This window comes from Megachile rotundata, chromosome 2, assembly GCF_050947335.1.
Source record: "Megachile rotundata isolate GNS110a chromosome 2, iyMegRotu1, whole genome shotgun sequence".
Classification (NCBI taxonomy): Eukaryota; Metazoa; Arthropoda; class Insecta; order Hymenoptera; family Megachilidae; genus Megachile; species Megachile rotundata.
The window spans coordinates 23786334-23812779 of NC_134984.1; the positions used below are offsets into that span (position 1 = coordinate 23786334).

A 26446-nucleotide genomic window follows, 5' to 3' on the forward strand; every position below is an offset into this window, starting at 1 on the left:
AGTACGTTGCAATTGAATATTTCATTTTTAATGCTTAGTTATTATTTCAATATTTTCATCATTTTTATTTTATCATACAATAAATAAAGGATATGTTTATATTATATATATAGAGAGAGAAAAGTGTGTAATTATATATTATAAATAAAATATATTTATAACGTCAATTTAGAAATTAATAATCTGTTTGTCCCAGCACACTGTACATGATCCTCTTGAAGCTATTACTTTGGTGGATCTTCTCACCGTCGTCCTCGAGAACATTTATCTAAAATAAAATTCCATACTTATGAGGAACTGCAATATCGACAACACTTTCGAGAAAGGTTAGCACATTTCGTTATTGTTTCCATTACTTTCATACAAAGTGCTATGCAATTATTTAAAAAATTATACAGTTTTTTTTAGGCGATTAATTCAACAAATTATCTAAATCATGGATGATTGATTGTTTGAAACGGCAAGAGTATACAAGCAGGTATAGGCGCGAGCACACATAGACAAATTACACGTACAAGTTGATGTAAATTTTAATAGTCGTTGATGCGATCCTTTATAAAAGGAAGAGGGAAGGGACGTCTTAAAAATCCACCCTTAATGAAATTAAACGTTGATTACTAATTTATCACGAATTTAATATGGGAAAAATTAATAATCGCTATTTAGGTAGAACACAATCGTATAAAATATTTGAGCATGTTCGGTGGAAAGTTAGATTCGTTGCGTGCAATTCATGCAATTACGCGCGACGAACAAAATATTCAAGATACCGTGTACAAACAACCGACATACACACATTTCTGTTCGCTTTGTCATAATATTCAGGCAAAATTTGTCAACTTTGCACTTACGTATGATCCGGCAGGACTTTTCGGTCGAGCGTGGTGTACCTGAAATAAAATATCACGCTTTATCCTTCTCAATATCTATGGAAGATAACATAGACGGTTTTATTGTGGGTCAAAAGGTTCGTATGCATTGATAATACTGTGTGTCTTTTAATCCTGATTAATATATATTCGAACATTTATCGGTAGCATATTCAGTTTAATTTTAACCGCAGATGCGGTTCGAGATGCGACGACAAATGTTATATGAAAAATCAATAACTATTCTTAAAAATTGTTATTTAGGTTATTAAAAGCATACCCTGTTTTGATTGACTTTCTGTGGAGAGAAAACACCGGTGCGCGCCGGTTGCTTCACTTCCTGCACCGTGTCACCAAGAGCTTCTTCTTGCAGAGCCTTGTATGCCTCGCTTTTACTCGGGTCGTACTTGACTGGTTTCTTCAGGCTGTATCATTGTATCGCATGTGTACACATCGACTATTTTTAATTGATATTTGTTTCGCAATTTTGTTCAGATCGGTTAGCAGCAGCCAGTGTTATATCGCCAATTATTTGTTCGAGAGCGACTTTCGCACCGCTTCCATGCCATTTTCCATTAACCGTTTAGCTAATGTTCGTACTAATAAAATTATTGATGCTTTATCTCGAAAATTACGTATCCGTGTTTCGTATTTTCTGATCATATAATTAAATGATTGACACATACGTGTCAATATTTTCTAAATATTTGTAACCATACTTGTTGCGTCTCCGAAGTTGCGATCACGGTCTATAATTTTCGAGAACCGGTCTCATCGAACGAGCATTAAAAATTAGTAAAACTACTTATTTTCACGCACGATTACTACCGTTATTTGTTGATTACTCTACTCTACAGCATGCAAAAGCATAGTATTGTTATTTTTCAAAGTTTCTATGCAGGTTCAAAGCTCCTATGAACACTGTTTCTCAACTGTCCCGTTAACTGCACCCTAAATCGAGATTCTAAATCGAGAAATCATTAGAACAAACTGCAAATAATTTCTTTACGATCCTAAATATGGTCTATATAAATAATGGGTAATAGGCAACAACACAATGTGACTGAAATCGATAAACGGTTTATCGCACGCTTGTCGAGAGCTTAATCGCGTTTCAGTGGTCACGCCCTTTTGTCCGATGGAAAAGAAATAGTCTAAAAAGTATAAGAAATATTTCCTGCCCATTCTTTAATCAGTCTTCGTTAATCGTGAAGGGAATTAAATGGAATTTTTTAATATTCTACTTCCTCTTAAATGGAACACCGTAAATTAATTTTAAGCGTTGTTCTTTAATTAAAAATATGTTTCAGGTATCGTCTAGAACACTGGACAAATATCCAGAGAGTACATAGAATGGAAAATGAAGTGTCGTTTGCAAGAAGAATATTATCCGATTGGTCATACAATAACGATAATGATATAAGAACAAAGGGAAAGTAAAATCGTTTCGAGACAAGGAACGTGACCAAATAATTTACACGTATCGTAATAATTTCGAATGACAATTAAGCGCGAGAAGCATCGAAAAACGTCTCGAACTGATTTATCATTAATTTGGCTTATTGAATTGCGGCCACACGTTCTTCGAGGAAGCGGCCTTAGCCTGCTCCTTCAATATTCTCGCTTGCTCCTCGATTTCCTGTTTCTGTTTCACGAAGGAAAAGTCTATGAAAATGCTGTAAAACAACAAACAAACTACACGTGAGGGTCATCTAGTCACAGTTGAAATGAAGGGGATAGCCGTGTAAGAACTTGAACTGCAATTTTCTGTTCTATGCCCGATATATTCCTTACTCCGATCGACAACTCTTCGGTACAAGACTTTCGGATTATTGAAAATTTTCTCGTCGGTGTCTTGCAGCAAATTGAAGCCGTTCAAAAACCTCGAGTACACGGAACATCCTTATCGAGAGTTTAATGTATAAAAATGTTAATCGTCTCGATCAGTGATGGACAGATCAAGTGATTATCGTGGAAGAATTTAAGGAAAATCTAGGAAGAGACTAAAGGACACGAAGGAGAACCTAGAAAGAATCTTAGATGCGAATATGAACGTGGACGTAATTACGTATCACTGATCTTGGAGACGTTATTCGAGTTATGATTTAGAAATAATCCGTTAGTAAATGATATCGATATTACTCCTTGGAGTTAATTGTTTTATAAGTAGCAGCATTCAGCAAAAATTCAATCGTATTAATCTTTTTATATCGAGCCGCTACATCGTGTAGTGTCTACAACGAATTAGGTTTCGTATTTTTTACCGATAGTTCGTTAAAACGTGTTATTACTTACGGTATGGCGGATGCCTGGCACTTAATGGTATCGGCGATATTTTGTTCGGAGTAGAGACCGATCGGCGAGTTAAATTGCTTATGCACCACCTAACAATCAGACGATATGAATTTTCGTTAACGCCGTTAAAAAATATTCCATTGTGATAATGTGTTGACCGTGTGAAAATTGGTTCGCAGAGAAATCCTCAAAACGAACGAGTCCAAAGCGTTCCTTTTTTGAGGTAGACATTTTATTTAGAGTCTGTATTTGGTGTCTGAAATGGGTATTTGATTTTTCAAATGATTTTAAGCTGGTTAATCGGTAAGAGTATGTCGATCGCATGCTATACTATGTTCGGTACGTGTCGAAGCGGAAGTGTATCACGGTTAGAACGATAATTATCGCGGTTGTAGCGAAAATGCGTGATTCGTTTTGCCGTTGAAAGCGAAAAGCATCGTTCGTGGAAGCGGAAGCGATCTGAGAAATAATTTGGTTCAAACCTTTGGAACTTCGTTCGGTCCCAAGACGCGTTGAAGTACCGATTCCGCCACCTAGTCAGACACCGAATCTTTAATCGCTTATACATCGAAAAGAAAATGTCAAATTGCAAAAAGCACTTATTGAATTATTTGCAGCGAAGAATTAACAGAACAGTTTTCACGATGTACGTCGATGTTCAAATACTTTCGCGTGTACGTTTTGTCAAAATTGTCAAAATTCGACGATAGTTACAAAACGTGTATGTTTACTAACGGCTATTTATTAAGGATTTATTCGGTACCTGTTCTTTCACCGATTAATTATCTTTCGAATAAAATTTCTATTCTTTGCAACGATCGCGCGTTAAATATTCGAAAAATTGTGAAATGTACCTTTTGTTTCATAGCAACTTCGGGATGAGCTGGTTCGTAATGATGAGGAGCCGCCCGAATCATCGGATTCGGATGATGGCGAAGGTAGCACTCACCGAGTGGAGCATCCTTTTTGATCTTGGCACCTGGCAAGACCAGAGGAGTTGTGCGGTACGGCTAAAAATGAATTAATCATAACAATGTTGTCGATGATAATTACTTTTAAATTTCGTATCGAAAGTCTTGGAAATATTCGATACATATGTATCATTTAAATTATTCGACGCCTTCGTTTCTGCCAGGTTCATTGCAGATGTATATGTAAATATGCGTTTTTATCAAATATTCCCTTTTTACGAGCTGCGTATTGTTTTGCTTTACACTTTCAAAACTGTTACGACTCTGAAGAATTTCAAGACTTTGTATTTTATTTTAACCCTAAATTAACTGGAATTACAGCGATTAACGAATCGCTTACGATCGAGCGAAAAGTTCTTAATAAGACAAGCAGGCTTGGAATGCTCTGCCAAAACGGTGTCAATTACCAACTAACAAAATCTAAAATAACCCTTAATAGAGGCCATGGTGATCGATGATACCTCATTAATTTTCGACATCGTTGCGATAGAGATAATAGAGTACGTATTGCATCTACAGTGAACAGTGTTAAAAATAAATCGGTGATCGTTTCGCTAATATATCGACACGCTAAAAAATACATTTATTGAAATTTTCATCGCCTCGACGATAAATAGTTTCAGTTTTCCACGAACAAGAAAACGGTAAATGTTCTATTTGCGTGCCATTGTTTTCAACGGTTCTTCCATCGAAGTAACAACGTAGGCGATATTTTTGGCAAAAGTATTACAACCGGAAATAAGCTCGCGATATAAAATATATCCTCAATGTCTCTCGGTCACGGATGAAAGCAGTTAAGCGGCTAAAATTTCGGATCTTTGGCTCGTGTAACCGCACAATGAGAAAATTGCATAAAACAGTTAGCGTCGCGAATAAAATGCTTGCCAAAATGTTTTGCGGTGATTCGTTATGTCACATATCGTTTGTTTTGTATGACATTACGAAATTATTATACGTATGTGCACTTGTATTTTCACAGGTAGGAAGATTCTTTACGCGAAGACAAATCGACGATCGTCATTGTAGAAACTCGACAAAAATGAGAATGTCAAGTGGAACGTTGTAAAAAGAACATGAACGTCAGGATAAAGTTACGAGTCGTATTTATAAGATCCGCTAGCAAGAATAGAAGATCGGAATTGCATTCATCCACCGTCAATTTTCTTTCGAAGAAATAGAACGCGTACCATCCGGACCGAAATTTAAACTACAGGTGTACCATACTTTGCTTCTCGTTAAATATTAACTTGTAACTAATTTAATTGCTATTTTCGAAAGTGGAACTTGAGAATTTTCGAACGTCGGAATGCTGAGGTCTCGAAGTTTCAAAATACGAAGTTTCGGATCTATTGAAATTCGAAATTTCAGATTTCAACATTTTCGAAATCGAGTATCTGTTCATAAAAGTTGAAGAAGCCTTCCTTTTCAGAGAGTCGAACTAGAATTTATATTTCGACTCGGAAAGTTAGCATTATTAAGAAGGAACGATGGAAGCATCGATTTTATGTCACCGAACAAAACAATTATGACGATCCCATTATAAATGGGTCAGAAACGATATTTTACAGGGTATGCGAGATATCTCTCTCTCTCTCTCGAAATAGACGAAGGCCCGTAGCCGGCAAAAATAACGCGTATACTCCTCGTGTCACGCGAAACCTTTCTTCGTCGTTTCGATAAATACCTATCGGTTCACGTTTTCTCGATATATCTAATTTATTTAGCTTCGATAAGCTTCGTACGCGAACAACGGACGATCAGATTTCCATAAAATATTTTTAATTCATAAACGATACTTTTGGAAGAAGGAAGCGGTTGTTTCTACGTCACATTGTAAAATGTCCCCGAACTAAATTCAGACACGTCAAAACGACGTTGTTTCGAACTGTTTATTGCTTGGCTCGCTACTGGCTATATTGAAACTTGAACTCTAAGAAAATCTTGTAAAAATTTGTTGGCAATGGCAAGATCTTTCGACATTACATTGTCAAAAATCCAGCGCAAAATACCTTCGAACTTTAATTTTCACCATTTTTTTTTAAACTTAGGCAGTAAATTCGATCTAAATCGATGTCTTAGTCGTTTCTAGCGTGAACGATTACTCATCGGATAGATTTAGAAGGACGATTGTAACGAGTCTTACGCTGAATGTAGAATGATTTTTTTTATTTTTAACGAAACGTTTTCGAAAAAGCAAAAAATATAAGGGATACGAGCTTGCGTGGTTGTGTGACCCTCTTGTATTTGAGTAACCCAGATCTCGTTCACGAAAATAGAATAAGATAGCAATGAACAGGCCGCAACGTGTTCGTGTGCGTTTTATTGCAATGCGTTATTAGTCAGTCATACTAGCGGTATAACTCTCCTTTAGTCTCTAGAAATCGTTTTCTTCCTTTTGTTGCGTTCTGCCATTGCTCTTCGGACGTGCAGTCGCGTCGTCTCGTTCACGATCTCGAGAGCAAAGATCTTCTTGCATTTGCCCTTTTTTCGGTGCAGTCGTGTCAGACACACGAGACCTAGCTCTAGTTTTACGGACGATGTCAAGGTTGGCACACGTCGCAATTCGAAATCTAGATCGTCTTACGTTGCGTTTCATCTTGACGGACGTTCAATTTCGTCGAATGATCGAAACGTTAACCTTAAAAACCCTGAGGGAAGGTCGAACGATGCTCACAAAGAGATGTTTACACGAAATAACTTGCGTAGGTCGGCGTTGATTTGATTTTCTGTTAGGAAGTGATTTTAAACGGACTATCCTACTCCATCTTTCCTGTTTGGTTTATTCGAACAACTTGTTAACGATGTAGGTAGTTTAAACAGAAGAGAATAACGTTTAACCTAGCCAGTTTCCTTCGGTTGACCTTAAACCTTCAACCTTCAACGTCTTGTGATTCCTAGAGTTAACGCATCGATCGCTGTTGAAAAGTCATTGCAGATCAATATCAGATATCTAATAAATTTTATTTCAATTAATCCCATATTAATATCGATTATCCTATAGAGTAGTACGCGTTGTTCTTTTAAATTTCGCAGCGAGAGCGATAAGAGAAGTTGCAGATAGATTAATTGTAAAAGATTAAATTTCAAGTACCACGGTGTCGATCATTCACGATCAGCATGACAGTGAACGTGTTATGGGACTTTTTCGAAGTACATCAATCCAACGAACATCTATTTTTGACGGTGATGCACGGTTAATGGAATTCGATCGACGAAATACAAAAGGATGCAAACAAATACCGCGCACACAAACTAAGAAACAATAAGTTAACGCATATGGTGCTTACTATCCCTTAATGATTCAGTGTCAATGATAGTTTATATCACTGAAAATGATCGTTTCTCTACGCTATCGAGTTCCTGAGGATTTCACCAAATTGCAATAATTGTATCAATAAGTTAACATCTGCTTCGAATTTTCTAACAAAATGTTTATATAACATTTTGCTTTAGTAAGACAATAGTTACTTACAGTAGAGTTATAGTTTCTTATAGAAGAAATCTGTGCATTTTAGTGAAACAATAAATTTCTGTCTAAGACTGCGAGTCTATTGCCTGCTTCAACATAGAAATCTTTTTTAAATCCTAAAATTGTTCGAGCAACTGAACGAAACGTCCGATGGAACGAAACGGTTTGCTCGATATAAAGAACATCTCTGTAAGACGTTGCAAAATGTAAGAGAAAATAAAAGCGGTAAAATTCTGAAAGGAACGTAATTGTCGATGTTGAACGTTGCAGATGAGAAGTTGATCGATTTCGTACCCAAAACACGGCAGCCTCCTCCTCTTTCGGGTGATGTTCGACGGTGTGACGGTAAACGGTGGTGTAAGCCGGCATCGTGTTCTTAGTCGAACCGAGGTTCGTGTTCCTCGAACTGCGATACACCCGTGCAAAGATCTCCCTTTTCTCGTTCCTTTGGGACCAGCTTAAGCACTATTTTTTTTTTCTCTTCGATCTCTCTCCTTCGAATATTTGCTAACGCACTGGTTCGTTGCGCGGGAGGCACTAACTCTGGCCTTTTCCACGCGACTCCTCTCGCGCTCTTTCTTCACCTCTCCCGTAACACCGACACGTATCTTGATCACTCCTACGTTTTACTGCTCTTGATCGGCTCTATATTTCGCGATATTCCTCGCGAATCCTACCTTTTTTTCCTCTGTCTTTTGAAATCTTCTCAAGGTCCCTCTTCGCCTGACAAACGTTCATCGCGAATCCTTTCGAACGATCGATAACTTTTCCGTAAATAAAGAATTTTTCTTATGGATCGTTCGCTCGTATTTTTAATCGATTGTGTCATATTTGGAGCTGAACCAAAACGCGCGAGCCTCGAGCTTCTTCGACTGAAATACGGATTATCGTTTTGCAGCGTTCTTCGCCAAAGTCGCTTCTCTTCTTCCGCTTTGTACCTTCCTCCAGTGAATTATCGTCGAATAGCGCAACGCGGATAGCCTCCTACGAAGTGTTTCATTTGCTAGCAGACCTGCTCTTCACGGAATTAAGTGTTCTCTTTCTTTTTCTTTGACTTTTCAAAAATTCCACGAATCAAACTGTTATCGACGTAAATTAGCTGTGTCTTCTTTTCTCGTTATTTATGTGTTTCTAGGATGAAAAATGTATGCATAAAACTATAATGCTTCGAAGAATTTGTACTTTTCAACAAGTTGGACACTAAAATCGAACATGGATGTCTAAACACTGAGAACGCAATATGTGGCAAACAACGAAAGAAAACTGGAAATGGTGATACGAAATCGTTTTGGATCACAATATCTGTCGAGACAAATATTTATTCGGAAATAATCTTACGATTTGTGGGACTCTTTGTATTGCCGAAAGAGTATCCTGAATTTTTCCGTAATCGAATTTATATCGAGTGAAGGACACCTGCATTTATTACAAGAACATTTATTATCATTTACGAAAAAGAAAACAGAAACGTATCCCTAGTGTTTTTCGTTGAAGTCTAACGACAAGTTATGTTCAAAAAATCAGTGCTAACAACTAATAATATTTTTCCGTTACAGATCCTGAAGTAAAGATCTCTAATTGACATATGAAACATGCGGATTTCAGTTTCTGGGTTTATTGCAAATAAGAATACAATATGTGCGAGGAAAGAAGACTAGAAATAGTGTTCCGAAATCGTCCTGGATCGTGTAGTATTGGATCGGAGCGGTGGTTTCGATGCAAAAGCGATATTTATAGCGTGGCAACTGCCTCTACGTGGACTTTCCGGCATCGTGGCGGGCCAACAAAAATATATTCACACTTCGAACATCCCGCTGATAAAGGCGACTTCGAGCGAAACCACGTTATTAACTTTTCAAATCCATCTCGATCGTAATTTTAAACAACGGAATCGATAGCGATTACAAGCGCGATTGCGAATGCGATTGGTTAGCATATTGACTGTCGTGGAGATCGTCGGTGATCGACAACTCGAGTTTATATTAATCGCATAGGATAACAAACAGAAAAGTTCGAACGAAAATTAAAACGAACATGTCTTAAATAATTGTAGTTACACAGTGCCATGTCTATCGCGATATTAGAAAGTAATGTCGTATCAGACGTTTTGTCGTCATCCATTGTATCGCGACATGATGCAGTCAATTATGATATCGTTATCTGTTAGATCACTGCACGATACATTGCCATATGTACTTATTACACATTTATCTGTCTTTACAAATTATTCGGTTTCATTCGATTCGAAATGTTCTGTTGGTTACCGATTCAACTCTTAGCAATTAGCGAGTTAACTGTAGGAACGATATTACGCGTGAAACGATCTAATGAATTTGAGAGACAACCGAGTAAACGAATAGATTAACGGACGGAATGAAAGCCGGACTTGAATGAACAAATAGTCCAGCCGTTTCGACAAATAGTTCGAACCGCTTTTAACGAAGGCGCGTACAGTTTGGTATAACGCTAAATGAGAGCTTCGAAGCTTCAAATAGATATCTACATCTTTTTTAAACGATCGGTGATTGTCCTTTATCTATAACCGAACAAATGTTTTAACACTCGTTGCATCGTGCTGTCATCTTAAAATAGCGGTCGGAAATAGCGAATTAAGTTAGATAAACATTTCGTCGTCCTATAGCTTCACGGTAATTCGACTATGAATTATTGAATTTCAAAGCGACCGAGTAATTTCAGAATCGTCTTCAACTTGCCAGATGCAATCCCTCTAACACTTTGAAATATGATTATTTCTAGTTGTTTGTGCATCTAAATGTGTCGAATAATGCTCGCGATTATCTCCAAAGTGTTACACACGGTACATACTTCTCATGAAGTATGATTTATCCAATTAGATATTAACATTAAAAAAAGTTTTTTCCTCGACAATATAAAATTTTCTATTTCTAACATATTTCTTATCCCTTAAAGAAACGAGAAATTTAGACTAGGGATAAAAAAGTCGGTGACTTTTAAATCCGACTACGTCGCTGACTGAAGCTACCGAATGTCTCTAGTCTGAATGAATATGTCCCTCGCCATAGTCGTATAAAAATTAAGATCTACAACTTACAGATAAAAAGTTTGATATTATTTCAAAAATATCTGTCTAATGTATCCTACTATATTTAATTAGATAAACTATAGGGAATCATACTGATTTCGTTGTTCGCTATTGTAAAGTTATCGAGAGCGTAAAAACCGCAAGAAAATTGTTAGTCTCATAGATAGATTGAGACGGACGGTAAGCAGGCTGTGTCGTATCGGTCGAAATAGCAGTCTATACTTAGCGAATGGTTTTGGCGTTCTCCCGCACAATTTTCTTCGGAATTGTCAATTTCCTTTCGACTACCGAACACGTTCGATTTTGCTGTGTATCCACGTTCGACGCGTGGACGTAAAATATCAAAGAAGAAAAGATTATCGAATGAAATTACCTGTAGTATATTGTCTCTGACAATTGAAAATTACCGAACATCGGCGAGAGTTTACTGAATAGCTACGGAAAGGTCTGGTACAACTTCCTGAAGTAGTTCGAGATGTTGTGTTAACGGGTCAACGACTTCGTTGGAAGTTTAAACTAACTAGACTAAGTTAGAAGTATTATAGTTTAGAGAATCGAATTGCTGATAAAGTATAAAAGACGATTGATCGGGGCTGGCAATGAGTTCATTAGCTGCAGCTAACTTCTTGTTTTAAACAAATTTTCTCCCTACACTTGTTAAAAAGTAGAAATAATAAAAAACAAAATGAAATAGAAGTATATACAATATCGAAGAGAATAGGTAGAGATTCATTCTTGTTACGTTTAAATCCTTATTGAGGCTCTCTTTGAACAACGCATCGCTCTTGCGATACATGGACATGTGACATGTCCTTACGAGTAAGAGCATAAATTGTCCGAAAAATATTAAAAACATAACAAGAAATGAACAATTGACTGGTTGAATTACCTATTTGTTAGACTGTTGGCCAATTTTTTCATCTCGTTTTTAGATCGAAAGAACAAACGCGATCTCATAACGTGTATATCGCTTGAAAGAACAATTGTCTTCGGTTAGTGAAATTCAAAGCCAAGTCTCGAATACCTACTATAACAATTTGTCGTGGCAGAAACTGTTAGAAGAAACGGTTAACTCGCATCTATCCGCGATCGTATCTCAAGGTATATTTGTGTTCGAAGTACCTGCGACAAATAAGCCTTCTCCTCGCGAATTTCATCGAGATGTTCGTGCGGTAAATTAAAAGGTTCCTGTGGCGTTGTGGGTCGACTGTATTCGTCGATCGTGGGCGGCGGTATAGGACTCTTCGGCAATTCCGACGGTACTTTTGTTGGTTTGGCTCTACAGCGGAACGGGAAAGTGTTTTACTAACGAATCAACGTGGAAAGGAGTTCCTCTCACGAGAGACTCGCTGGTACTCGACAACCACTCTCGCGTGCAATTTTGCGATAACGTTGTGCAGAAATGCAAAGCGTGCATAATAGCAATTGCAATTGAAAGGAAAGATTCGCTTCCTTGATTAGAAGCTTAGCAGCGATTATTAACGGCAATTTTACTTCGATTAAAAATGCATCGTTTTTGCTTTCTAATTAGAAGTCTTCGCGACTCGCAAATAAGATTCGCTATGGCACAATTATGCAACAAGATGAAAGTGATTGTCGAGATAACGATGATGATTCTTGATGCGGTGAGCTGTCAATCAGGCGCTGCGATTATGGCGTATAAAAGAAAAAAAAAGATAAGAAAAAAGAAAGGAAGATTGAAATAATTTTAATAATACGAAGCGTTAATAGAGTCGTGTTACGAGTAGAGCGGGTAGCAGCGCGGCGGTAGTGATGCTACAAATCGAGCGGATAATAATAAAGGTGGAATTGCTTTCTGACAGACTAGTGACCGCAGCCCTGTAGCCAATGTTCGACTTGATAATCGGAGGTGACGTGGTAATGTTGATACGAGATGCACTCGACGGCTCAGACCTTTCGACTACTAGCTTTATAGATTCAGAGTTTTGAAGAAGATTCTGGGCGTCTACGTGCCTCACGTCTCGCGCGTCGTAATCGTCGATTTTCTTGATCACGTCACCCCTCTGGAGCGCCTCGTTCTCCGACTGCAATCACAAATTTCATTTTCAATTTTTAATATCATCGAATAGTCAACTTGTCTTTTAATTAATTATCAGCTACATCTAACTCAAAGCATTGGCGCGAGTAAACTTTCTATCCGAGGCGGACTAGGTCCCCTGCCTTCGCTGTTGATACGTCTATACTTTACAATAGACGTATCACCAAATTTGAAAAGGTTTACTTTTAATACGATGTAGCTCGATGTCAAATGTTATCGTTTAAAATGTCGAGATCTTAATTGTAATTGAAGCGCTTTAGTATTCGTTTAGTAGATCTGGGTTAACATCGTTCAGTTGTATGTTAGTAGCATTGTCAGCAAATTGTCACACACCATTTTTCCGAAATATTACAGGAACTTGAATTAAATATGATAAATAGGACATCACCGAGATAAGTAATTAATATATTTCGTAAAAGGCTGCAATAGTTGTTACAACGGATAAAGCTAAACTATATTTCTTGATAAATTGGATAACCAAGAGAAGAATATGCGCGAGATTAGAATACGCGTAAGAGATGGATAAGTCAGTAACATATTACACAGAGATTAGTCCATAAAACGAAATTGATCGCTAGTGAAAAATGTTGACCAAACTAAGAGATCCTCTCGCGATCAAAATATATGTTATCGATATTTCATTGCTCGATATTGCGTGAGGGAAGACTTCTTCTTCTTCTTCTTCTAGTTTTATTCGGAACATACGTCGTTATAAATTATATGGAAAATAAAAATAAATGTATTGTTGAACATGATTGGTATATATAGCCAAGACATATATTGTCAACAAATACTAACAGTAATCGACAACGTACATCGATCGTTTGAGGCCTTCTTAAGTGCCACTCGACGCACGAAATAATTTATATTAAACGGTAGCTTTTGTTACAATTGCTTTTCAGTATATCCAATAATAACTTGTTCGTAGGCAATCTATACATATCTATTTGGTGGTGCATCGATTGCACGCGTGTGCGTATCGGAAGAAGACTGTCCGAAGTGAAAATTGGATGAAAAGAGGACTCACGCGGGTGACGACGATCGGCGTACCCAAATCAGCGCCTCCGGCGATACGTATTCCCCAAGGTTTGCCGGCGCTGGATCTCTTAAGCTTCACGATCACCGTTTGTTTCCTCGTCATGCTCTACTCCGTCTGTCACAACAACCCAATCGCGTGTTTAGAACGGGCACAAAACCGACAAAAAGATCGAGACAAAAATAGTATACCAGAGGAGCGAAGGTTTGTCGAACCACGAGATCGCTTAAAAAATTTAATCGGGACAAATACGTATCGGCGACGAATCGAGACAATATCGTATACCGTGCTAACGCTCCTTACTGGCAAACGAGAACTACTGGCTGCACCGCCACTTGATTTTGACAGGCTTTACTTCTGTGCGAGCTTAGTTACCCAACTACCGGCCCGCCGCTTCTGCTATTCTGGCCCCATTTCGAATTGGCATACCGTGTGTATTGTTCTGGTCCGACCTGCACTCGTTTCTCTGGCACTTGCGGCCTCCCTGACTTTCCTACGATCAACGATGGGTCCAATAATCTCGCTCGTATCGCTTGGATATTGCCAGGTCATTAGCGTTTATCGCGTTAGGTTGTCACGGGATTGTCACCGTCGCTACAAACGTAAACCAATTTCAATTTAAGCGAAGCGTCACCTTACAAAATACATCTATATCTTTACAGTTATGCGCGATACAATTTTGCAGAATTATTACTTTTAGGCTTTTCTATAACCGACTTAGCTCTATGGAGACGTATACTCGTGTTTTATCGTCACGCGTCATATAGCCTTGCATTATACATACGTATAGCTCCGTGCTTACGTTAAGTATTTTCTAAGTTCTCCCAAAGTCGAAAACAAACAGTAGGAGGCTCCTTCTTCTATTCTTACTCGTAGCTAAAAGAAGCCTACTTACGTTCTACTCGAGTGTAGCTAGTACCTATTCCCCTAAACTACTACTATTCGTTAAAAGTAAGAAAACGACCCTTATGCGTGGAAATTTTTCATTTAGTCGAGGTTCTAAAGGTCATGCGCTCCCCTTGTTACTACTATTCAGAACTGTCCTACTATTTTCATTTCCTAATTATTTGACCGAATTACATTCATACTAGCAGTCACTGGTGATCGTCGTGAGCGATCACGATGCATTCATTTAATTTTCGTACGATCAATTTATTAGTTCCGACGGGCGTTAATTACGATGGTACGAGGTGTTCTATTACGGAGAAAAGAAAATTATATCGACAAGTTATTTAGTCAATGAATTAAAACGGTGCATAAATTGTTAACGTATACACTTACTTTAATTAAATCGTATTTGACGCGTCTACACGATCATAAAGTAACGTTGACGGACTAAAGAATCGAACACTGCACGTGGATAGCTTATTAACATATTTACGGGTTACAGTGGGTTGCTTCTTCAAACCAACGTAGGAAAGATATGCCTGTGGATTGCATGAAATTGTAATTTATGCAAAAACAATGCAGGATATGGCAAGGTATACCGTCAAAAGGAATTAAATGGAAAAGAATTCGAAACTGGTCTGGATCACTGCCTATGAATATATACATATTAATATATGTATATGTACTCACGTATGTTTCGTAATAACTGCTTATGGAGAACTTAAGGGACATCTTCGCTCTGCGAACTTCTCGACTTCTACACTTTCCTCTCTCTTTTGCGGACGTGCTTTCACTGAGAGTGACGTCTACCGAGCACCCGAAAGCTTCTCTCCCCTATGTGGTTTCGATCTAATTAGTTTGGCTGCACTGTGATTAATGAGACTAAATCAAGGGATAGAAAGAGAAAGAGGAAAAGAGAGTAGCTTGCAATGAACCGAGAAGAAGAGATTGTACGTAAGTTTGACTTAAATTAGCAACCTATAGCGCGAAAGGTTAGTCAATCATAGTTTTAAAATTGCACCGTTCTAGTGACTCATTTATCTCGATTTACACGATCCTAAGAAACTGTGTATACATCGCATACTATTTGACAAGTATGTTAATTGGCAATACGAGTGACCTATAAATTTTCCGTCAACCTGTTGATTCTTCGAGTGTAGAGTACGTAAGGTATCTTTATTTATGCTTTGTTAAAAAAATAGATATATGTATATATGTATAAAGAGTTAACAAAACGATTAAGAGAGATTCAACATCGCTGTTAAGAATGGACACGTGAGACATTTGCCTTCTTCGAATTTCGGCTTACATCGCGTTTTGGATATTGACGTAACCAGAATTTTTGTTTTGGTCGAGACACAGCCCTTTGTTTTACTACTAGTATCTACACTTTGTACCAGATATGACACGACCTTTTATCTAGTTACGTCAATAACGCTGAACTAGATTTCAATTAGATTTTTGTAAGATTTGGTTAATCTAACGCAGCGTCTAGTAATGTCGAAAATTTGTAATGTATGTGTGAAGACTTTTGTCCCGTGTCCTGTAAACTCCAACAGTCGGTCTGGTCGTAACGTTTTTTTTTACGAATATTCTTCGGTAATCACTCTACTGATTACCATTCGGCGAATCTCACTGGTGCCAGCACCGATTTCATACAGTTTAGCATCCCTTAAAAGTCTACCGGTAGGATAATCGTTTATAAATCCGTTTCCACCTATATGAATCCAACACGAATATTTAGAATCAACAATCTCGCAAAAACTTCGATTAAAAATAAGTTACCTAAAATTTGAATTGCATCTAAGGCAGCCTTTGTAGCGCATTCGGCAATATAAAGTATTACCGCGGCACAATCTTTTCGATTTACGTGTCCTGCGTCGCAAGATCTTGCTACGGAATATAAGTAACTTCTGCATGCGTTTAAATATGTATACATGTCCGCCATTTTTGCCTAGAACATTAACGGCATTTTGAATATTTATTACGTTAAAATGTCAAGGAACATCGATATGTATTCTAAGGTTATACTTGTATCAACTGAAATTCTGCTATGCGTTTGCCAAATTGTTTTCTGGTATGTGCGTAATCAAAAGCCACGTCGCAACAAGCCTGGAGAATTCTGACATACAATACATTGAAAATAATAATAATCTTAATGTTTCAATGGATTTAACATTAATACAACCAGTTAAATGTATAACATTTATGATGTAGAATTAGAATAAAAACATCTGGTTCTTCTAGCGTTAATAAACCTGCTGGAAAAAATCTTACCCCAAAGGACCTGCTGCTAGTACCAATCGTTCCAAATCTAAACCACTAAAAAGCACATATATGCCTTTGTTCGTTTCTCCAAGAACATTTGTAGCTGTAATTGATTACAATCTCTATACAATTCTGTTTAATAATAAGGTAAAATTTATGTAAACCTAAAGTTACCAGGAACTTTGCAATCGTCAAATACAAGTTCAGCGGTATTGGAGCCTCGCATACCGAGTTTATCCAATTTTTGAGCTGTACTAAAACCTTCAAAATCTCGTTCGACGATAAACGCTGTAACACCATGTTGTAATTTACTCGCATTCGGATTCGTTCTCGCATAAACTACGAGAACGTCAGCATCGGGACCATTCGTAATCCAAAATTTGTGACCATTTAAGACATAATAATCTCCTTTTTTTTCAGCTCGTAATTTCATGGAAACTACATCAGATCCGGATGTTGATTCTGACATAGCGAGCGCTCCAATGTGTTCTCCGCTGCACAGCTATTCGAAAATTAAATATATTATGATTATTTACCAACATGTCTAAATTTGAAAATTTACGTCTATATAGCGAATCTGCAATATGTATACATAACTATTTATGCATCTATATAATTTATATTACACACCTTCGGTAAATATTTTTGCTTTTGTTTTTCCGTACCATTTCTATGGATTTGGTTAACACATAAGTTCGAATGCGCGCCATAACTCAATGCTACAGCCCCTGATGCTCTGCTTAATTCCTCCATAATGATAATATGATCTAAATAAGTACCACCTGTACCACCGTATTCTGATCTTACCGTTATTCCTAAAAAGCCCAATTCTCCAAGCTTCTTCCAAAATTCCTAAAATATATTCCTAAGTATCTTTTCATGTTCACATTGCATTTTTTTAATTATTTTATGTTTTTAAATACTTCGTTACACTCACTCGCAATTCGTCGAAATTGTTCTTCTTATCAATTTCGGCAGCTTTCGGTGCAAGTTCTTTTTGTGCAAAATTAAAAACCAATTGTCGAAGCTGGGGTACAGAAAAGAATGTAATTTCATTATTATTTCGTAATTATTTTGTCCAAATTTCGATTTTGAAATGTAGCTGACAATCTACATTTTCTATCGATAATCGATTTTCAGAAATAAGCATGCATCGATTTTTGCATATTTGACCTTGGCAATGATCGTTTAGTAATCCAGATGTTTGTTCGAATTTACTAACCTGTTTCTGTTCATCATTAAGTCCAGAAATGTTATCATCTATCTTATAATATTGCGAACCATATCTTACAAGGAGCAACCTGTTGCTCAATTTTAAATAATTCGAAAAAAGTGCTCCTGCACATTTATTAATAATAAATTTCATAGTTTTAAACTTACGATGTTTCAGAATTACACGAATTTCATATATACTTTAATCAGTAAACATGACAATTATCTTATCTCCAATTTTACGTACTATATTTAAATATTTTAATTCTTCGTAATATATATTACAAATAGAAGTATTTTAGAAATTAAGAATACACAATTATATTATATTAAATAACATATAAATGTATAATTATTTCAATGACAATGTAATATTAATACGAGCTTACTTTTATTGTACGAATCTATATAAGTTGGAGGTTATGTTCAAAACATGGCATTTCTATAAATAATGTAATAAACTGTTAAATCTTTAAAATACTTTATTGTAAACTATAAAAAAGACTTATTTTTTTAGTAGTCTTTAAATATATTCACATACATACAATTTGTATTGTTATAAATAAATATATAATACATAATACTTATAAAATATCTGTAATGATTGATATGTAAATATAATTCGTTGTTAAAATATATAACATTTTAACGAATATATCATATATTATATAATTCGTCTGAAATATAAATATGTAACGGTTAGTTGCGGTATTGACGGATCGTGCGGCATTCGTATACATTTATACACAGTACCCTTTTGCGTGCACATTGGATGTAACTAATTTTGCTTTAATACTTTGATGCTTTAATACATGATATGAGCATTCATTTGTTTAATTGACTACTTTATATATAATCGTCTTCGTTTCGATTTCAGCGTATTAATAAGTTGCGTTCCACTTGTAAAATTAATACAAAGATGTTCTACGAATATTAGGTTAAGAACAATCAACAGGATGTAAATAAACAATTCAAATTTGTTAACAATTTTGTATATCGTACCATTGAGTGTACACATCATTTTTAATCACTGATTATACTTTGGTGTCCATTATATATGCAACAATGGGTGAAATGAAAATTAATATCCATGATGGCATTAAATTAGAACAAAAGTATAATAAAGTACATATACAGGTATGAAAAATTAAAAATTAATAATATCTTTAATACATTTATAATTAGATAACTATTCATGGATAACTATTCATAGGATAAATGGAAACTTGTACCTGCTTTCCTTAAAGGAAAAGGTCTTGTGAAGCAGCATATTGATTCTTTCAATTATTTTATAAATACAGAAATAAAAAAAATCGTAAAAGCAAATGAGAAAGTACTCAGCGATGCTGATCCCTTATTTTATGTGAAGTAAGTATTATTACTTGAAATGCTAATGTGTTTTATGCAGTCACTTTTATTTATGTCGTTTGTTACAGATATTTAAATGTTCATGTGGGTTCACCTGATGTCGAAGAAGGTTTCAATGTAACACGTCCAACTACTCCGCATGAATGTCGTTTAAGAGACTTAAATTATTCTGCTCCGATTACAGTTGACATTGAATATATAAGAGGTCATCAACCAATAATTAGGAATAATTTATTAATTGGAAGGTATAAATTTTAAAAGATAAGTTTAGGTATTAAATATTAAAAAATATGTCATACCAGTTAACTTAATTGTTTTTCAGAATGCCTATAATGTTGAGAAGTTCAAATTGTGTACTGACTGGTAAATCTCATTTTGAATTGGCAAAAATGAACGAATGTCCACATGATCCAGGTGGTTATTTTGTAATAAATGGACAGGAGAAAGTAATTCTAATACAAGAACAAATGCTTAGAAATAGAATTATTTTAGAAGAAGATAATAAAGGATGTATTGTAGCCTCTTGTAACAGTTCTACTCATGAGAGAAAGACTAAGACTAATATTATAGGTAAAGGTGGACGATACTATATGAGACATAATATTTTTCAAGATGTAAGTAGCATTTGTATATAAAAATTTTTATGAAATATTTTCGTATATATTTTCATACCTGTTATGTATGTTAAGGATATCCCTGTAACAATAATATTTAAGGCAATGGGAATAGTTAGTGATCAAGAAATTATGCAACTTATTGGTACAGAAGAAGAATTTATGAAAAAATTTGCACCTAGTTTAGAAGAATGTCATGTTTTAAATGTTTTTGCTCAAAATCAAGCATTGAGGTAATAGTATGTTAAATAATAAGTGATTAATATGCATCGATATTAATTTTATAATGTTTCAGATTTCTTAATAACAAAAGGAAACAGAAAAGATTCTCTGTCATAAAATCTAGTATCACGGATGAAATGAAAGATATATTAGCAACTAATGTTTTATCACATGTTCCTGTTAGTAATATAAAGCTATCTATTATTATATAATGTTGATGATTTCTATTACAGGATGATATGTAATTTTTTATTACAGGTTGTTGATTTTAACTTTAAAATGAAAGCAACTTATATTGCTTTAATGATTCGCAAGGTCATGAAAGCACAGTCCGATGGAAAACTAGTAGATGATAGAGATTATTATGGTAATAAACGATTAGAACTAGCGGGTTCGTTATTATCTTTGATGTTTGAAGATTTGTTTAAAAGATTTAACTGGGAGGTAAAATAATATATAATAATATTTATAATATATAACATAATAATAAATGACTTTTATTGGCGGAAACTATAATATTGTATTTGTAGTTGAAACAAATTGCTGACAAAAATATACCAAAGATTAAAGCTGCACAATTTGATATAGTAAAGCATATGAGACAGGATCAGATCACCAATGGATTGGCTTTTGCTATATCTTCTGTAGGTAGCAGAATTAATACAATTTAATATTTAGGACAAAGAAAAAATTCATAGTGTTGGATTCTATACAAATAATGTCCTCTATACAGGGTAATTGGACCATTAAACGATTTAAAATGGAACGTCATGGAGTCACACAAGTATTATCTAGACTTTCGTATATTTCGGCACTTGGCATGATGACACGAGTCAATTCACAATTTGAAAAAACTAGAAAAGTATCCGGTCCACGATCATTACAGCCATCGCAATGGGGAATGCTTTGCCCTAGCGATACACCCGAAGGAGAAGTTAGTATTATTATTATTATGCTACTTTACATAAAGATTACCACGCTATTTAAAAGGAAAATTATTTTTAACAGGGTTGTGGTTTAGTGAAAAATTTGGCTCTTATGACACACATTACCACAGAAATTGATGAAGAGCCGATTATAAGATTAGCATTTAATTTAGGGGTAGAAAATGTTAATATTCTTGGTGGAGAAGAAATTAATAATAGAAAAGTATATATGGTTTTCCTAAATGGTAATATTTTAGGTATTGTAAAAAATTATCAGAGATTGGTGAACGTGTTCAGATTATTACGCAGAAAAGGTCTTATAAATGGTTTTGTTTCTATATATACGCAACATCAACATAGGTAATACTTATACTCATAGGAATACAATATTTCATTGATTATAAATTTTAATCACTTAATCTATTTTCAGATGTATTCAGATTAGTTCCGATGGAGGACGATTGTGCAGACCGTACATTATTGTACAAAAGGGTGAACCTCTTATACAAGCGGAACATATAAAATTGCTTGAACACGGAGTAAGATGTTTTGAAGATTTTCTGAATGACGGTAAGTATACTTAGATATGTATGTTTAATTGAATCCTGTTCGCGTGTATTTACATTATTGTATTATTAACAGGTTTGATCGAATATTTAGACGTAAACGAAGAAAATGACAGTTCTATCGCATTTAATGAATCGCATATTAACGAGAAGACAACCCATTTAGAAATCGAACCGTTTACGTTGCTTGGAGTTTGTGCAGGATTAGTACCATACCCTCATCACAATCAAAGTCCAAGGAATACTTATCAGTGCGCTATGGGGAAACAAGCAATGGGAACTATCGGTTACAATCAACGAAATCGTATTGATACGTTGATGTACAATCTAGTATATCCCCAAGCACCTATGGTGAAGTCCAGAACAATAGAACTGATAAATTTTGATAAATTACCCGCCGGTCAAAATGCAATTGTAGCTGTAATGTCTTACAGCGGTTACGATATCGAAGATGCTCTTATTTTAAATAAAGCTTCAATTGATAGAGGATACGGACGATGTTTAATTTATAGAAATGCAAAGTGTACTTTAAAAAGATATGCTAATCAAACGTATGATCGAATAATGGGTCCACTGATAGATTCGAATACGAAGAAATCTGTTTGGAAGCATGATATTATTGATAGCGATGGAATTGCTGCACCTGGAGAAATGGTAGAAAATCGAAAAGTACGTTCGTAAATGTTTGTACTAGTAGGAATTTATTAATGCGGTTAATATCGTTTGCTTTTTATCTATAGGTAATGGTAAATAAATCATCGCCTTCTGTAAATATTGGACCAGTGAATTCTGGTAATGTTCAAACACAAACAGAATATAAAGATGTGCCAGTTGTTTTTAAAGGCCCGGTCCCTGCATATGTTGAGAAGGTAATGATTTCTAGTAACGCGGAAGATGCATTTTTAATTAAATTATTGTTAAGGCAAACTCGAAGACCTGAGATTGGTGATAAATTTAGCAGTCGACACGGACAAAAGGGTGTGACCGGTATGCGTTTTAATTTTTTTTTTTTTTTTTTTTTTTTAGTTAATCTCATAAAAGTATTGCATTATTTTTATATTTGCGTGTAGGACTAATCGTAGAACAAGAAGATATGCCATTTAACGATTATGGTATCTGTCCTGATATGATTATGAATCCACATGGTTTTCCTTCACGAATGACAGTTGGAAAATTGATAGAATTACTTGCAGGAAAAGCTGGTGTCATAAAAGGAGAATTTCATTATGGCACAGGTATGTTTATGCATAAATCTTTTTCTACTAATTGTCATAACAGTGTATCATAAAAATTGTATTCACTTAGCATTTGGAGGTTCAAAAGTGGAAGATGTTTGCGAAGAATTAGTAAAACATGGTTATAATTATTTAGGCAAAGATTTCTTTTATTCTGGTATTACTGGAGAACCGTTACAAGCGTATATTTATTCTGGTCCGGTAAGTTAATGCATTCTAGTATTCGAACTTTCATTTTATATTATGTAATATATATATATATACATACATATTTCTTTGATTATAATATAACACAGGTATATTATCAAAAATTGAAACACATGGTACAAGATAAGATGCATGCCCGTTCTCGAGGACCAAGAGCTGTATTAACGCGTCAACCAACAGAAGGTCGTGCTAAAGAAGGAGGTTTACGATTAGGCGAAATGGAGCGAGATTGTTTAATTGGCTACGGTGCGAGTATGATGTTAATAGAAAGACTTATGATATCCAGCGATGCATTTGATATCGACATATGCAACAAATGTGGTTTGATGGCATATAGTGGTTGGTGTCATAGCTGTCGCTCTAGTTCATGTGTTTCTACGATTTCTATGCCTTATGCTTGCAAGTTATTATTCCAAGAACTCCAGTCTATGAATATTGTACCTCGTTTAACGTTGAAAAATTATTGCGAATAATTCATGTGTAAATATATGTATTTATAAGATAATATATAAAATAATAGTTTTTCAACGCTTCTTTGACATACAGAAATATCGTTAAAAGTAGTTTATATTTCACTCTATGTTCTATAATTTATTAAAACATATAGCAACTTTTTATACCGGAAGACATTAAAACAGTGGTCCTTAAAAACAGTTAATATATCAATTATCAACTATACACTATACAATATAAATTCCAGCACCAGAAATTGTAATTTATAAATGTTACATCTTAATTTAAAACAAGGCTTAATATACATATATGTAGCATATAATTACATTATAATTATCATTGGCATTATTGTACATATTTTTATTCGCGTATTTCAAATTTCATTTATCTATGAAAGAGTTTCGGCGAATAATTTAATTTCCGGATTTTCAATTAAATTTTTACTCTGTATTAAACGTAATTCGATTCTTCTTGCAGGCTGTGACTCCTCATCTTGATATGCTAATAAATATTTACGAGTGTTATTTTTTTATACTTTTGTACAAGAATATAACAGAAACAAGTACCTTGAGAATAATTGTAAGTAGCTAGCAAAACACTATACAGAGAATTTACAGTTTTCTCAATGGCAACTTTCATGTCGTCCTGTAAATGTGTATGAGCTAAAAATAAGGCAGCAAAGAGATCTCCAGAACCAGTGAAATTAATTGGTATTTTTGGAATATCTATTTTAATGATCTTACTATCTGAAATTAAGATGAATTTTAATATACCTTAGTCGTTATGAAAAGCAGTATTATTATTTTATTACCTTTAATTGTACTAAATATTGCTGTTAATTTATCGCCAAGCTCTGTTGATGTAACAGCTACTGTTTCAGGTCCAATTTCATGTAATTTCTTTACAGCATTTTGTACATCAGACATTGTATTAATGTTCAGATTAGTTAAAAGTCTAAAATTATTATTGTTTTAAACATTAAAGACAAATTAAACATATTAAACAAATAAAAATTTTATTTAAAGTAAATATGTTTAACTTACTCCAATTCAAACTGATTTGGAATTATAATATCTGCTAATGGCACTATCTCTTTTATATAAATTTCCTTTAGTGCTTCAGGAACATACATTTTTCCATTATCACCCATAACAGGATCACATACTTGCATTAAAAGATCAATTTTTCATATTAGATTATGTTTTCTAATTAATGCATTTCAAATTGTACATTTACTTACCATATATAAGATCAGGATTTTTTTGTTTTAATATATGAACAACTTCTGCTATTTTTTTCAAGAACGAAGCAGAACCCACATATCCTGTTAATAAGTAAGTATAATTATCTAAATCATTTTCTACTAAGCAGTCTATTATATCATCTGAAATATAATCACAAGTATTAAACAAATTTATAATTAACTTCCAGGAAAAAAGTTTGTATATGTTTATAAATATAATTAACATCTTATCTTACCTAAATCCTTATCATTTAGTATTTGACCTTTAAAAGCCTTATATCCAGTATGATTGGATAATTGAACGGAATTAATTACATCCACTTCAAAACCCAGTAACTGAATAGAAAATATATTATTTTATATATATTATAATATTTACAATTTTATTGTTATATCTGGTTTACAATATAATACTGTTAAGTATTAACAGTTAATACTTAATTTGACTAAACTTAAATTGTAAACAAATTTATTAAAAATTAAAATAATTCTTAATATTTATCGATATCATGAACCAGAGACCAATAACAATGATGATAAGAGAGTGTAATTAGTAACATCGTATATAATATACGTTATATGTACGGAAGATAATTTATTTTTCAATATAAATATATTATTTACCTGTAAAGGGAATGTTGCACTTTTATTACCAACATAACCAGACACTACATGACTTTGTATTGAAAGAATTCGTGGTGTCTTTTTGGAGCACATGTCCATGAACTGAGCCATACATACACAAAGTCATATACGTCAAATAATCTATCGAATACAATATAATCTGTACGGCGCATACCCGTCAGACGTTCTTATATACTTCTTTGTACAGGCCGCATCAAAAACAAACAGTGCTTTGAAAGCTATCTGAATTAGTTTAAAAAACACCCCCGCTACTTACTGCTTCGCAATTACTCATTTCCTCTTTATAGATTAAAGGTATACATGGCGAACGAAAATATAGGAATGGAACAGGACCGTAGAGTCGAGATATAACAAAAGTCGACACCTCGATCGGCACTTTTGATGTTTGGAAAGTACTGTTCCTTTACATTGCTTGTGCAAACGAATGAGAAATTTAAATCAAGTGAATCTAATTTCATCTTTAACAATTAGAAATCTATTTGTCGTAAATTTTCTCTATATTACTAATATCGATGTTAGAAATATTTACATCAGTTTTTCAACACTGAAAAGTTGCAAAAGAAAAATTTTTTTTTTATATTTTTTATATTTTAAAATCCCAGGATTTCTATATCCGAAAAATCGGAAATTTAAAAGTCTCCCAGTTTGTTGATAATGGAATCTACGCTTTAGTTCACTACAATGAAGAAAATGTATTAAATAAAAGATCACTGGATGAACAATCTTGATTTTATGATCGTCATAAATGCGCATGCATGTTACTTTCGATTACGAGATATACATGCACAAAATGAACAAATTATGTTATTCGACGGTAATATTCTCTCGCGAATTTA

General features: G+C 34.7%; 4 protein-coding genes across 13 annotated transcripts; 1 reads left to right on the plus strand and 3 right to left on the minus strand.

The window, feature by feature from the left end:
• Window positions 1–38: 38 nt before the first annotated feature.
• Window positions 39–15667, minus strand: Zasp66 (PDZ_signaling and DUF4749 domain-containing protein Zasp66). Of its 9 annotated transcripts, XM_076529060.1 has the most exons (12): window positions 15342–15667; window positions 15045–15190; window positions 14193–14357; window positions 13755–13880; window positions 12490–12713; window positions 11791–11947; window positions 4019–4174; window positions 3647–3697; window positions 3165–3253; window positions 1150–1294; window positions 852–890; window positions 39–268 (listed from the first exon to the last, which is right to left on the minus strand). In XM_076529060.1, exons 4-12 carry the CDS (start codon window positions 13866–13868, stop codon window positions 176–178), a joined length of 1068 nt encoding a protein of 355 aa, XP_076385175.1. In that variant the 5' UTR covers window positions 13869–13880; window positions 14193–14357; window positions 15045–15190; window positions 15342–15667; the 3' UTR covers window positions 39–175. The 9 variants fall into 9 exon arrangements, with proteins under 9 accessions (XP_076385175.1, XP_076385176.1, XP_012149401.1 ...); XM_076529061.1 differs by lacking the exons at window positions 14193–14357; window positions 15045–15190; window positions 15342–15667 and adding exons at window positions 516–593; window positions 13955–14132; XM_012294011.2 differs by lacking the exons at window positions 14193–14357; window positions 15045–15190; window positions 15342–15667 and adding an exon at window positions 13955–14132 and having other exon boundaries at window positions 12583–12713.
• A 141-nt stretch (window positions 15668–15808) lies between these two features.
• On the minus strand, window positions 15809–18490 carry LOC100877229 (isovaleryl-CoA dehydrogenase, mitochondrial). Its single transcript, XM_012294008.2, has 8 exons — window positions 18142–18490; window positions 17857–17946; window positions 17550–17771; window positions 17094–17421; window positions 16929–17022; window positions 16683–16773; window positions 16437–16605; window positions 15809–16368 (listed from the first exon to the last, which is right to left on the minus strand). Exons 1-8 carry the CDS (start codon window positions 18283–18285, stop codon window positions 16235–16237), a joined length of 1272 nt encoding a protein of 423 aa, XP_012149398.2. The 5' UTR covers window positions 18286–18490; the 3' UTR covers window positions 15809–16234.
• Window positions 18491–18740: 250 nt separating this feature from the next.
• Window positions 18741–24512, plus strand: RpIII128 (RNA polymerase III subunit RpIII128). Of its 2 annotated transcripts, XM_012294019.2 has the most exons (17): window positions 18741–18905; window positions 19009–19268; window positions 19345–19499; window positions 19568–19744; window positions 19822–20113; window positions 20189–20346; window positions 20409–20514; window positions 20594–20779; window positions 20866–20979; window positions 21069–21269; window positions 21344–21621; window positions 21692–21831; window positions 21904–22496; window positions 22568–22814; window positions 22898–23062; window positions 23133–23263; window positions 23359–24512. In XM_012294019.2, the coding sequence occupies exons 2-17, from the start codon at window positions 19197–19199 to the stop codon at window positions 23740–23742; spliced, it is 3399 nt and encodes a 1132-aa protein (XP_012149409.1). In that variant the 5' UTR covers window positions 18741–18905; window positions 19009–19196; the 3' UTR covers window positions 23743–24512. The 2 variants fall into 2 exon arrangements, with proteins under 2 accessions (XP_012149409.1, XP_003706936.1); XM_003706888.3 differs by having other exon boundaries at window positions 18741–19268.
• Pdxk (pyridoxal kinase) lies at window positions 23964–26051 on the minus strand. Its single transcript, XM_003706889.3, has 7 exons — window positions 25590–26051; window positions 25202–25301; window positions 24963–25106; window positions 24766–24886; window positions 24534–24676; window positions 24289–24468; window positions 23964–24223 (listed from the first exon to the last, which is right to left on the minus strand). The coding sequence occupies exons 1-7, from the start codon at window positions 25698–25700 to the stop codon at window positions 24111–24113; spliced, it is 912 nt and encodes a 303-aa protein (XP_003706937.2). The 5' UTR covers window positions 25701–26051; the 3' UTR covers window positions 23964–24110.
• Between the last annotated feature and the right edge of the window lie 395 nt (window positions 26052–26446).

What these genes read in the sequence shown, in the direction of transcription:
- RpIII128 (XM_003706888.3), top strand. Translation starts at nt 19,197, where the DNA reads ATGGGTGAAATGAAAATTAATATCCATGATGGCATTAAATTAGAACAA. An exon ending in ATAATAAAGTACATATACAG is followed by an intron (nt 19,269 to 19,344) that starts GTATGAAAAATT and finishes AACTATTCATAG; the next exon opens with GATAAATGGAAACTTGTACC. An exon ending in ATGTTTTATCACATGTTCCT is followed by an intron (nt 20,515 to 20,593) that starts GTTAGTAATATA and finishes TTTTTATTACAG; the next exon opens with GTTGTTGATTTTAACTTTAA.
- Pdxk (XM_003706889.3), bottom strand. Translation starts at nt 25,700, where the DNA reads ATGGCTCAGTTCATGGACATGTGCTCCAAAAAGACACCACGAATTCTT. An exon ending in ACTAAATGATAAGGATTTAG is followed by an intron (nt 25,107 to 25,201) that starts GTAAGATAAGAT and finishes ATTATATTTCAG; the next exon opens with ATGATATAATAGACTGCTTA. An exon ending in AAATCCTGATCTTATATATG is followed by an intron (nt 24,887 to 24,962) that starts GTAAGTAAATGT and finishes TTTTAATGCAAG; the next exon opens with TATGTGATCCTGTTATGGGT.
- LOC100877229 (XM_012294008.2), bottom strand. Translation starts at nt 18,285, where the DNA reads ATGAAATTTATTATTAATAAATGTGCAGGAGCACTTTTTTCGAATTAT. An exon ending in CTAGCAGCAGGTCCTTTGGG is followed by an intron (nt 16,774 to 16,928) that starts GTAAGATTTTTT and finishes ATTGTATGTCAG; the next exon opens with AATTCTCCAGGCTTGTTGCG. An exon ending in AGATGCAATTCAAATTTTAG is followed by an intron (nt 16,369 to 16,436) that starts GTAACTTATTTT and finishes GGATTCATATAG; the next exon opens with GTGGAAACGGATTTATAAAC.
- Zasp66 (XM_076529060.1), bottom strand. Translation starts at nt 13,868, where the DNA reads ATGACGAGGAAACAAACGGTGATCGTGAAGCTTAAGAGATCCAGCGCC. An exon ending in CGCCGATCGTCGTCACCCGC is followed by an intron (nt 12,714 to 13,754) that starts GTGAGTCCTCTT and finishes TTGTGATTGCAG; the next exon opens with TCGGAGAACGAGGCGCTCCA. An exon ending in TGCCAGGCATCCGCCATACC is followed by an intron (nt 1,295 to 3,164) that starts GTAAGTAATAAC and finishes ACAATGATACAG; the next exon opens with CCTGAAGAAACCAGTCAAGT.